Genomic DNA, 12,334 nt, shown 5'->3' with positions numbered 1-12,334 from the left:
TTCCGTTGATCTTTCCCAGTGAATGGATGAGGACCGAGACAGCGCGTTGTCGCTCCTTTTCTCAAAAAGGTTTTTTTCTCAGGTTCTCTTTGGGTTCGGGAAAGTGGGTTTGGACAAAGATGTGACATCACCGTTACACCCCACAAGTGCTGCCTCCATCCTCATCCCTTTCCCCAGCCTCATCCCCGTCCCTCCCCACCTCTCGCCCCGCCCAACTGCGGGCACCGCCCCACCCAGCTGAGGGCAACGGCCTCAGCACCTCCGTGCGCCTGCGCCGCTGCCTCCAATGGAGTTTGAACGCTTCCGAACCAGCCACTCAGGAGGGCGGGCGCCGCCGCGCTGCGCTCCCATTGGCGGCAGGCTGGCTAGTAGCGTGGCGGTCGGACCAATCACCGTGCAGGGCTGCGGCATGGCGGGGGCGGGCGCAAACGGCCGTGGGGCGGTGGCGCTGGGTTTGAGTCGCGGCGGGAGCGCGGCCGGCCGTGAGGGGCTGGGGACATCGAGTGTGCCGGCAGCGGTCGCCGGGTTCGAGTCGCTGTCGCCGGGCTCCGGTCGGCGCTTAACGGTGAGTGAGTGGTTGGGTGCGGGGCTGACGGTGACAGGCAGCCCCCCGTCCCGTTAGGGCTCTCTCTGTCAGTCGTTGGTCTCTGGTTTTAGTTACTCTGAGATGTCACCAGCTCAGCTGCGTTGTTTTGAAAAGTAAATAAAGAAGCGTCGCTGACGCCTCGTACGGAGCTGTGTGTTTTTGCAAGGAGACGCCACCTGAGGTATATAGCTGTCGAACGCAGCCATAAGAGTATAAACCGTGTTGTTGCCCGGAGATTCTTTAGAGCGAGATTTTATAATCTTCTCTTAAGTGCGTAGAAGTGTGTGAAAATAGGACCTAATAGGACCTAATATTTTAAGGTGCTGCTTGTTGTTTAGATCAGGAAGCCTAGTCAGTAAGGTTATGGAATATTGCATTCTAATCGCTAGTAAGCTTTAAAAAGGCAATTTCTTGAAAAGCGACGCTTACTTAACCTCTTGGAAGGTCTCACTGTAGTTGTCTTTGTGTTTCAGGCATAACACTATCCATTTATGTGAAGCAAGAATCCGGCCAGTATGAGCTGGGCTGTGGAGGAATGGAAAGAGGGCCTCTCCCCCAGAGTCCTGCAGAAGATCCATGAGCTGGAAAGTCAAGTGGATAAGCTTAAAAAGGAGCGTCAGCAAAGGCAATACCAGCTAGAGACTTTGGAGGCAGCTTTGCAGAAACAGAAGCAGAAGGTAATGCAAAATGCCACTTTCCATGCCAAACACTGTTACAACAGTTTATTTTCTGCTGGTTGTTGTTATGGAATGGATTAGTGCTTTGCTTCTTCTCCCTGACTGAAAGGCAAGGTAGCACAGAATTTGTTTGTCTTTATCTTACTTAATACTGATCATATTCTTCTCTCTGTTTATTTCTTTTTGGTTGTTAATATAATTCCTGCTTCCTATCTGTTTGGTATGATTTTCTATCTCTAGATATTTATGTGTACTTTGAAGGTTTTCTACAGCTGTTTATGATTAGGAGAGTAAACATTTTATTGTTATACCTGTTAAAATCCATGATAGTGACTGGGCCTGTTTCATATACCAGAGTTGCTCAGTTGGTAGCCTCTTCTTATTTCACCTTGCTTACAATAGGTAATTGCCTACCTAAAATCTTAGTTTATGTTATTCCTTAGGTTTCTTTCCTTGTAGAGACTGAATTTTAGGATTTGGTGCTCCTTTTAATTTTTACAGCTGTAATTTTACATTTCATCTAACCATCAGCCCTCTAGCCAGGGGACTAAAGACGTAATTGGTCAGGGTCTTGCCATGTTTCAGGTCAGCAGTGATCCATTTGGTTCAATTTTTTTTTTTTTTTGAATATTTGACTACAGCTCAGCTCAGAGACAATTCACAAAGGTTGTGTGTTAGTCCCTTTAGATTGCTACAACTTTCTAGAAAATCTTAGGCCTAGCAGTTTCTTCCTGTGAGTTTCCAGGAAAGTGTTTCAACCATTCCAAGGAATTGCTGTGCTCCCCCCAAAAAAGAAGGGGTGCTTTAAGACTCTCAGAAGCAGGAGGAAATACAATTTTTCGTCAAAAGAACAACATTGTGCCAAAGATGATGTGCCTTGGATGCTCCTCCAGGGTAGAGAAGGACATCTTTCCTGCCAGACACTGTCTTCAATGCTGTGACCTTTGATAATTATTGTGCACACTTTGTGGAGTGAGCCAATATCTTCTGGCTGCTTAAGATAGGCTGGAAAGGGAAGTGATATGATCAGTGAAGAATGTGGACTAATGATGATTATTAGTATTTAGGGATTGATGAATTTTTTGAAGAGTTCATATCTTGTCAATAAATAGAAACTGTTAATGTCACTGAGTTGAATTTTATGAAATGTGGGTTTTGTTCACACCCAAGAATATTTAAACAATGTGTACATCTGAGGTTTTTAAAGCTGTCAGGATTTTAAAGTATTAGGAAGAAAATAAAAGCATGTAAAATTTTGTTACTAAAATAATAAATGCACTGAAGTATAGAGAGGTGTTGATAATTTCAAAAATGTCTCTGTTTCAACTAGGTTGAAAATGAAAAAAATGAATCTGCAATACTGAAAAGAGAGAACCAGAGCTTGATGGAGTTGTGTGATAATCTTGAGAAAGCAAAGCAGAAAATTTCACATGATCTTCAAATAAAAGAATCTCAAGTCAACATTCAGTCAGGTCAGCTGAATTCCTGCAAGAAGGACATTGAAAGGCTAGAACAAGAACTGAAAAGGTGAGGACTTGCTGTATGTCTCTAACGTATTTACAATGGTTATTTTGTCATATTTTTGCTAATGCCTCATACAGGTCCTAATAGAAGCAAATAAAGAAGCTGTGTTACTCCTTTGTTTTTTTTTTTCTCTTTGTTTTTTGTGAAAACTAAAGAGAGTTATTTGACAGCTGTGAGAAATAATGCAACACTATTTTTGGCATGTAGAAACACCAGCTTTGTTCAAGGAGTTGCTGAGATCCATCACTAAAGAATCTAGTGAGGTTCAACAGGGTTGGTTGAACCTCACTAATGTTCTCTGTATCTGCTGTCAAATGTTGGGACAAAGAGGTTGCAAACTGAGAATATGTGTTCCATTTATCTGTTCCCAAAATTAAGTCTTGTTTGCTGTGTTCTACTTTCCCATTATATTATTTTACATAACTGTTCATTGCAAAATAGCAGTTAACTGCATTGCACCTCATTCTTGGCAATCGTTTGTGATTTTGTATTTGTCTGCATTTTGTTTGGTGTGTGGTCATTTGCCACTTCATCCCAACTGACAGTCCTCTGGGAGAGGAGCTCTTAGCATTGAGCTGTAAAAGAGGTGGGGAATGGAAAGGCAAACGTGGAGTCACTGATGCAGTGGGACTGGCACTGGGACTATCATCTTATCAACCTGTGCTCACTGAGCAGGACAGAAGTAGTCCTGAAGTTGGTCCTATGGTCTCTGAAGTAGTTATAGGGTTTCCTTGGATGCCCTGGTAACTCTTCAAGCTCACAAAAGACTCTCAAATGCTGTGGTGTTTTGAGTAGTGATGTGAATGGGACACATGAAAAATGGCCTGTTGAGTGGAGAGTACTCCCTTGCATGATTATGAGGTATGCATAGTTTTCTGAAAGTGTGCAGTATCAGAACATAACAACTGAAAGTTGTGTTTCCTGCCATAAAGATATTCACTGAAGAGTAAGAGTTGGATATTCTCAGTACTTACAGTCATTTTACATGTTTAGCTGAACTACAGCTTCATACAGTCAGACCTCAAACAGTTCTAACTGATTTTCATCTGCTTAGAACTTGATTTTTGTGTTTTAGCTTTGCCTCCTATGTACTTGATTAAGCACACTGGAACTTTAAATAAAATATTTTCATGTTTTTGTGTTATATCACCTAGAATTTTTCAATGGATGTGTCTTGACTTGATCTTTAAGTTCTTAGAATCATATAATTTATTAATGTATGTTAGGCTCTTAAAATAACTAATTAATTTTTAGTTTCCATTATTAATTTATGCTTCTTCTTTCCTAAACAGATGCAAGTGTGAGCTTGAGAGAAGTCAGCACACATTGACTGTAGGAGATGTATCATTCAGTGGCACTCCACAGAAAAGTTTTACTGCTCCTTTAACACCAGTTCAAAGTAGTAATGGTAAATGATGCTTTTCTTCAGCCAGAACGGATAGTTGACTGTCAGTTTTCTTGGAAGGTTGAGTATTTCAAACATTACACTTTTACTGAGTTGCCTATCCTCTCTTACATAAGCTATTATGAGAGTATCTAATTTGTAGCACCCTAGGTTTCAATTCTAAAAATTTAGTGCAGATTGAACACATCACAAATATTACATCTTTTCAATGCTGCATTGATGGACATGGAATAGTAATAAAGTATCCTTTGATAGACTGTGGCAATCTTTTGAATGCCTGTTCCTGGTGTCAGCTTTTCTCTTCATGTCCTGGGAAACAAATTTCTTTCTCCCTGTACCACAGTTACCTTAACTAAAATGCAGTCAACAGTTAAATGTGTTATTTCTTTGGAAATTTATTTTTTGCTTAGATTGTTACTGTGCGTTATAATCTATGCAATTAATGGTCTGTATCCATTTCAAAGCATCACTTCTATCTTCAGATTAGTAACATCGAAAAGATTTAAAATATTTGAATGAACTGGAAAAACAACAGGAAGTTTCCTTAAGTGTAGCCAGACACCCTTATGCTCTTTATGCTGAAAATCTTTGATGCGTTCAATGTTATACGTGTTATTTACCTCTTTCAGTGCTATGAACAAATATTCTGAGTGTGGCATCTCAATCTTACTCCAGTGGGAAATCTGATATAATATCTTATATTCTTGTTCCTTTATTTTCTTTATGCATATCTGAAAAGGGGAGCAGTTCCACTGCATTCCACTAAGCACAGCACTCCTAAAATAGGGATAAGATTAAAATGATTTACCTAAGTGTATTTAAAATTGTATTCCTGGGGAGATATTTTCCTTTGAAAGATGGAGTCTTAAATTCATTAAGATCATTGAATCCTAGAATGTTTCAAGCTAGAAGGGTCCCATAGGCCCATAGAGGTAAGAAACCTGGCTGGATTGGGTGAAAAACCGGTTGGACTAAGGCAGATTGTGAAGAATTATTCATCATGTCTTTGTAGATGCTAAGTTTGAAGAACTAGAAGAAAAATACAAGAAAAAAGTACAAGAAAATAAAGAGCTCGAATTACAACTGAGAACCATCCAGCTTAAGGTAAGTATTTCTTGGGAGTGGTTTGTGTGATATCTAAGAAAGTAACCACTGAGTGAACATGGAAAACTAGTGAAAAATATTCTACATCACATAAAATATAATTCTATATTAATATATTAAATTTATAATATGTTACATTTATATTATTAAAAGAAAGATAATTAATCTGTGTGTGTTGCCATTCAGAAGTAATCTTGGAGAATTCAGAAAAGCCATCCTCTTTGAATAGCAAAGGAAAGAAGGACATTAAAAATGAAACACATCCTTCAGAAACTGGAAGTCTCCTGCAAGCAAGAACAAGATAAAACAGTGTCAATTATGCCAAGTTAAATATGATAGGATAGTGAAATAGCCTTGAAAAAGTTTGTGAGAAATAATTCACACCTAGAAAATAGGACATTCAAACTTATATGAAAGAGGAACAGTATTAGCTGATCTCTGAGAACAAGATGAATAAGATGTGAAAGCCCTCAAGGAAAAAGCCATTGCAGAAAATGTGAAATAATTTTATCTTTGGTGCTTACTATGTAATGGTTTAAAAACTTTTGTATATCAGAGCCTTTTTTCATTGGGGTTGAATCTGTGGCACAGCCTCAAATTGCAAAGTCAGAAGTAGTCTTAAATTAGATTGATAAAATGAATAGAAATAAAAAGAAAATATCACCAGATACAGACAATATTTGCCCATTAATTGACAGGGCATTGCAGTGTGGGACTGCTGAATCACTGTGATGTGCAATGTTGCCTTATTCTTCTCTTGATACTGGAAGAGTACAAGGATCTTTATTAGAAAAAAAACAAAGTGCTGCTTCCTGGAGATACAGTTTAATCAGGCCAACTTTCTGTCCTGGGCAAATTGTTAGAAACATGACATGATACATTCATTCAAGTATATGGAGAAAAGGTCAACCATTTACTGATAAAGGAAAATCATGCCTCATATATTTTCAGACCTTTTGGTGTTCTTTTAAAGAACAAATCTGAAAATATGTGAGTTGTGACTCAGTGTAATGTTGTTGAATTTACACTGATGAAAGGGAAAAAAAATTTGATAAGGGGAGTTCTTGCAAATTTAAAGAGAAAGATTGAATGCAGAGTGGCAAAAAATGGTCCATTTTTACTGGGGAATGGTCAGCAGAGGAGCCTGAAAAGGCTTGGTAAAGAGAACTGTGCTATTCAGCATATTGATTAGTGTTCTGAAAGAGTTGAATAATATAGTTGAAGACCACACAGTGTTTTGTAACACTTGCAATAATTAAGATGGTAAATGAAATTAAACCTAAAAAACATAGTGAAGTAGTACATCAGGAAAACATAACTTGAAGAAGAAATACCTGATACATTCAGACTCTATGATTCCAGGAAGCATTTAGTTGTCATTGTGGCTAGTTCTGGATTTAAACTTTGGCTCAGAACCTATAAATTTAAACAGCATATAGGGGAAATGATCATTGAAAGCATGGTTAGTTTTCTTTTCCTCTTTCTCTGTTAACAAGTTATTTTACAGGATTGGACACAGCATTCTGGACAATAGATTTCTGGTCTTGGCAGAGCTGTTTCTAGATAACAGCATTTTCTCTGGTTTGACTGAGAAGTCACACTGACTTACATAGTTTAGGGCTTTAGTTTAAGAAAAGTAATTCAAATGAGCTGCATTTCAAAATCCAGTTAAAAATACAATAGGGGGTTTACTGTTTGAGGCTTTGTTTGTGGTTTTTTTTCCACTTAAGAAGGAAAAGAATCTGATTTCTTTCTGCTTTATTTTTCTATGGGAAAATAGTGAAAGCTTGTATCTGGAAGAGTTTATTATGGCAATTTTGGAGTACTCTGTTTAAATAATTAAATCTGTTTTGAATTTACCTGTGCTTCTCCAGTAGAACGAAATGTTGGTCAAATATCAGATATGTTAGACTAGACTTTTTTTTTTCTTATTTGTATTCACTTGCCTGCAAAAATGTAGGCTTTGATTTTTAAAAATGTAGGAGTTAAATGATGGCATCTCTCTTGAGAAAGACAAAAAAATTATGTATGTTTCTTACAAAAATATACAGATCAAAATACTTTTTTTGATATCCTGGTTTGTATTTGTAAGTATCAGCTATGCTTGGATACTTGTGCTAAAGTTATTTAATTTATATACCATAAAAAATAATGACATGTATCAGGACTTTGCACTGTAGATGCTGTGATATTATAACAATGTGAAATGCTGATGACCCATTAGCTACTTAATATTAAATTAGTTATTTTGTTATGTGTTGGATAAGAAACCTTGTAAAGGTACATCCTTTTCCTTTTTTTTGGACACAGAAAATAAATCAGCCTCACCCTCAAAGCTCTTTGAGTCACAGAGAGATTGCTCGGCATCAGGCTTCCTCATCTGTGTTTTCATGGCAACAGGAAAAGACACCAGCTAGAAACCAAGAAACACCTGCAAGGGGAAGTTCTGCAGCATCCTCCTTTCCATGGGATAAAGAAACAACTTCAAGTATTCTATCAGAGAAGAACGAGTTTGACAACAGCTTTTCTGAGAACTTGAATTCTTCCCTCATGATCCAGCGAAGAGCACAGAACCAGGGTATCTGGTGCATTTCTTTAAGACACAGAGGCAGTCTCTTGTATGGTTTCATGAAACTGGTGTGCAGATAGAAGCAAGCTATTGAAATTAGTGCTTTAGCAAGGAAAAGAGAAAGATACTTGCTGATGCCTTTGGTAGCTAGCCCTGTTGGCAGCTAGTGTATTTTCAGTGATCAGACACACACTGTGATTACCTACAAGCTGTGGTACCTTTTACATAAGGGGTATGAGAATTAGAAGGGAACATTTTTGGGCTGAGTAGGGGACATCATCTAAAAGGAAAAATGCCTTTTTCCATTAATCCCGCTGCTCATGGAACAATCTTCTTAAAACAGCTAAAAAGAAAATCTTCAGGATTTCATTGTATCTCACTGTTAAATTCAATTATATTGTTTCCTTATTTTTCTATACTATTGATACTTTTGACTGAGCAATAACTGTCTTAAAAGTTTGATGATTAAACATGCTTAGTGCAGAACTGACTTGGTCCATGATGGATGTTACTGGAAGCACAAAATGAAGTATGCTACAAAAAGTGCAATCAAAACACAGGATATGGTCTTGTACTGTACATAGTAACATGAAGTTACATTCCTGATACCTGATAGTTGTAAGAGAGGAAATAGTTGGTTTGTTGTGGATTTGTTGTGAATTCACTTGAGCCTGCTATTTGTACTCTTTGGACAGATTTTCCACTGTTTTTAAAGTCCCTGTACTCTCCAAACTCTTCATTCAAATACCTCACATACAGCTTCAATTTTGGTGGCTTTTTGAACTTGGAAGCCATACAAATTCAGAATCAGGAAGACAGGACTTCTTTAAACAAAACAAAAACAAACAATAGCACAAAATCCCCCAGATAGTAGCAATTCTGGATAATGCTTCCTGTAGATGACTTGGCTTTCTACTGTGAATTGTGTTTCTACTGTGTTGTGGTTTATGGAAGATAAACTTTTACTGATATAGTCTGTGAAAATATTACTTGGTTTAGTATTATATGTATGCAGCTTTGAGACAAAAAAAAAAAAAAGATTAAAATATGAAATGGGACATTTACAGTTACCAGATAGTTGAAAAGTCTTTTGGAAGCACAGTTGCCCTAAGCAAATGCTTGTAGTGGATATGCTTATAAAAATAAAAAGATATTTCAAGTGACATGTTTCTGCATGTTTAAAAACAGTAACAAAACCAAACAAAATAAACCAGTGGAGGAACAAATTGTCTTTGCAGCACTTGCTCCTGAGCTATCACGTTTCTGTGCTCTTTCTCATGAGGTAGGAATTATTGATTTAGAGTCAACTGTCTTTCAGTCCTGATAGTTTTTTGTCATTGGTCTCATAGTAGAAGAGAGTTAAAACTTGTTTTAACTTGTTGAAAATTTCACAGGGTCTGTGTCAGGAAATTGGGTTGTTAGCAAACATTTTAAATACTTGGAAGTGTGTTGGAAGAGGTACCTTCCAAAGCAGAAAGTATCCTTAATCTTTATTGTTTTTTAAATTCAGAACTAAATTCCATTATCAAAGACCTAGAACACCAATTGCAAGCTCAAGAAAAATTGAAGAGGTCCCAAATGAATAAGCAGCAAGAAACCGAACTGGAGCTGGACAGATTGAAGCTGGAATTAGCTGAGAAGGATAAAATTCTGAACAAAACCAGAGATAAACTGACTCAAACGAGTACACAACTTGATCAAACTACCACACAGGTAAAATGTTGCCTCACACATTTTCTGACTGTCCTTACAATTCATTGCCAATATTCCTATGTGTCAGTTTTCAGCTGTTTAATGAGACCCAAGGTTCTCAGACTAAATTTCTTGAGAGGTTACTGACGATCAAGTTTATGCTACAAGAAGTATATACTAGTTTGATATGTATTTATATGTAAAACCATTAATATATGTAAGCAGTTGCCCATTTTCTGGAAGGTTCTTATACCACTTAAATAAATGATTTTCCTACTCAGGTAAGATTGATTCAAATTCTGAAAAATATTTACTGATCAAGTTGCATGGAGCAACAATGACATCTGGTGGCAAGTTCTGACCTGGAAAAGACTGTTGCATCTTTGGCTGAAAATCAGAATTTGTTGCTTCTACTACAGGATGTTGTGGGGGTCTAGTCCTTGTATTGTAAATTTCTTGTTTTAAATAATGTCTAAGTAAAAATGCAGTGCAAAATTAAGAATATATGCAGTTTCTAATTGTAATTAAAAATTAAAGACCCTAATCCTAAGGAGTTTTCTTAGTAAAAATCAATAGAATAGTACAACTTGCTTAGTCAGGAATTTACAAAGTGTATGTAAATACACATAAAAATCTGAAATGTTTCAGATTTTTGCTGATAATCATGCACAAAAAGAGAATGCCAGTGCTTAAAGTAATTTAAACTGCAGAAGGTAACAAGTAAGTCTTTACTTTGATTAATCAAGTTGCCTTACCTCCCTGAAGGCCCTTTTCACAACACTTAACAAATCTGAAATTAGTGCACAGATGTCATTATTCCTTGAATCATCATATTTTCATTTGTCTTTTAACTTTTTTCCTTTACTAGTTTGATTAATTTACAGCATGGGGAAAAGATGTTTCTGTGTATATCTTCTCTGAGTAGAATAATTGCCCATGTTTGTCAGCAAGTTTCTGCATGCTACTTAAGTATATTGGTGAGCTGATGTTTGCCACAACTCCTGTATTGGCCCTTAAAATATAAACCTTTGCATGTAAACCTTGATCACTCTGCCTTCTCAGAGAGACAGCAACATGTGCCTATTTATAATTCTGTAAGGAATTAGTTTAGGGGAAGTCTTGGCTGGGTAAGGGAAATTCAAACACCTGACATCGTCCCTTGACTTCATAAAGGCAGTGTCATCAATGTGGGTTTGTGGGAAGACACAGCTGACCCAGTCTGACAGCTCAATTTCTCTGAAAAGGGCTTGATTTTAATTTATTTGATTTCACAAATGACTTGATTCAACTTCCTGAAATATTAGGGTATTATGTATTTTATTTTCTCTTGTTAATTTTCTATGGGTTTAAGAGAGCAGAATTTTTTCACTACGGAATCAAAGGGAATTAAAAGCAGCCCAAGGGAAAGGGCAAGGTTGTGTATCTAGAAAGATACCTGGGGAAGGACAAGGAGAAGTGGGACTTGCTGCTTCTCCTTGCAAATGTTCCAATACCATTGGAATTGAGGGATGGCACATCCATGAGGCACAGTGCATCTTGCCCCAGAAGGTTCCTTTGGTCCTGCCATCTGAAGGTGACTCCTTTCTGTTCTGTTTCTTCTTTCTTGCACTGGAATTGGATCTCTGCCTGCCCACTCTGGACTTTGAAAGTAGAACTGCATTGAGATTTTACATTTTATTTCATGCCATGTAACCTGGATTTAATGCTGGCAACCCCCCTTGTGCACTTCTCTGTCACTGGTACTAGTCACTGACCTCAAGCACAGCACCTCTGTGTTATCGAGTATTTTCACTCCTTGTGAGATCTGCAGCCTTTCTGCCATCACATTTCTATATGATCTTATAGGAGTTCACAATCCCTGCAGTCTCTGCCTAATAACCTCACATCCCAATACAACTACCTGCTTCTTATTTTCTTATTTCTACTGTTTCATTAACTAAATAAACAGCTCTTGTTGCTGAAGAAAGAGTGTCCCATTCAACCTTTGCCACCTTTTTCTTACTCTGAGGAAAAAAATGTACATATTTAGCATTAACAGAATTGATCTGGAATAAAAATTAAAAATTATATTTTTTATTCAGGAAGTTAAGTGAACAATGCTTCACCCTCTTGGGTGACATAATATTGACATAATCAACTGAGTTAAATATAAGTTAACATGGAGATGAACTTAGACATAGCCTGCTGATTTTTTTAAATTAAATTTTAAATTGTAAAAAACACTCTTATAATAAGCTAAGATAGTTGCTTCTTTTTTCTGTCCAAATCAACTTGCTGAATCACTGAAATTTGGTGGAATATCCATTTATTTTGAGTCTAAACATGTAGTTGCTTAGCAGTTAGCAGTCATTCTTTTGTTGGTAGCAACCTGATGTACTGAAAATACAATCAGTATTAGTGCCAGATGTAGCATCTTTCTGCAGACTGTCAAAACCATTGATTTTCTTATTATATTATCTAAATATATATAAAGGTATCTATCTTTTATGTTTTTTTTTATTTTACTAAGTATGTAAAGATATATATCTTCTATTTTCTTACTATTTAAATATATATATAAGGATATATTTGTTATCTTGTCATCTAAAGATCTTTTTGTTATTGTATCTGTATACCCTCATGTATACATGTGCATCTCTAATACATATATATGAAAGTACATATACTCTTTGTATATATACACACATTTTCTCACTAACATAAGGAAGAATTAGTGAGTTTTGTACTTCAGACTGCTAGGAATTTATATGGTACCAGCTAAAGTTACTATGGTTAGA

General features: G+C 36.9%; 1 protein-coding gene across 1 annotated transcript in view; it reads left to right on the top strand.

Annotated features, from left to right (window-relative positions):
* The first annotated feature begins 448 nt into the window (after positions 1 to 448).
* The window catches only part of CENPF (centromere protein F), a 35,393-nt gene continuing 23,507 nt past the window's right edge, over positions 449 to 12,334 (top strand). The window contains exons 1-7 of the mRNA XM_015622883.1: positions 449 to 565; positions 1,060 to 1,263; positions 2,594 to 2,790; positions 4,080 to 4,195; positions 5,205 to 5,296; positions 7,607 to 7,874; positions 9,376 to 9,578. Coding sequence (XP_015478369.1) covers positions 1,102 to 1,263; positions 2,594 to 2,790; positions 4,080 to 4,195; positions 5,205 to 5,296; positions 7,607 to 7,874; positions 9,376 to 9,578 — 1,038 coding nt within the window. The 5' untranslated portion in view covers positions 449 to 565; positions 1,060 to 1,101. The remainder of the gene's footprint in view (positions 566 to 1,059; positions 1,264 to 2,593; positions 2,791 to 4,079; positions 4,196 to 5,204; positions 5,297 to 7,606; positions 7,875 to 9,375; positions 9,579 to 12,334) is intronic.

The sequence above is a fragment of the Parus major genome, chromosome 3 (genome assembly GCF_001522545.3).
Source record: "Parus major isolate Abel chromosome 3, Parus_major1.1, whole genome shotgun sequence".
NCBI classification, from domain to species: domain Eukaryota; kingdom Metazoa; phylum Chordata; class Aves; order Passeriformes; family Paridae; genus Parus; species Parus major.
The sequence above is the reverse complement of the archived record's forward strand: the minus strand, read 5'-3'. Positions and strand labels throughout refer to the sequence as shown.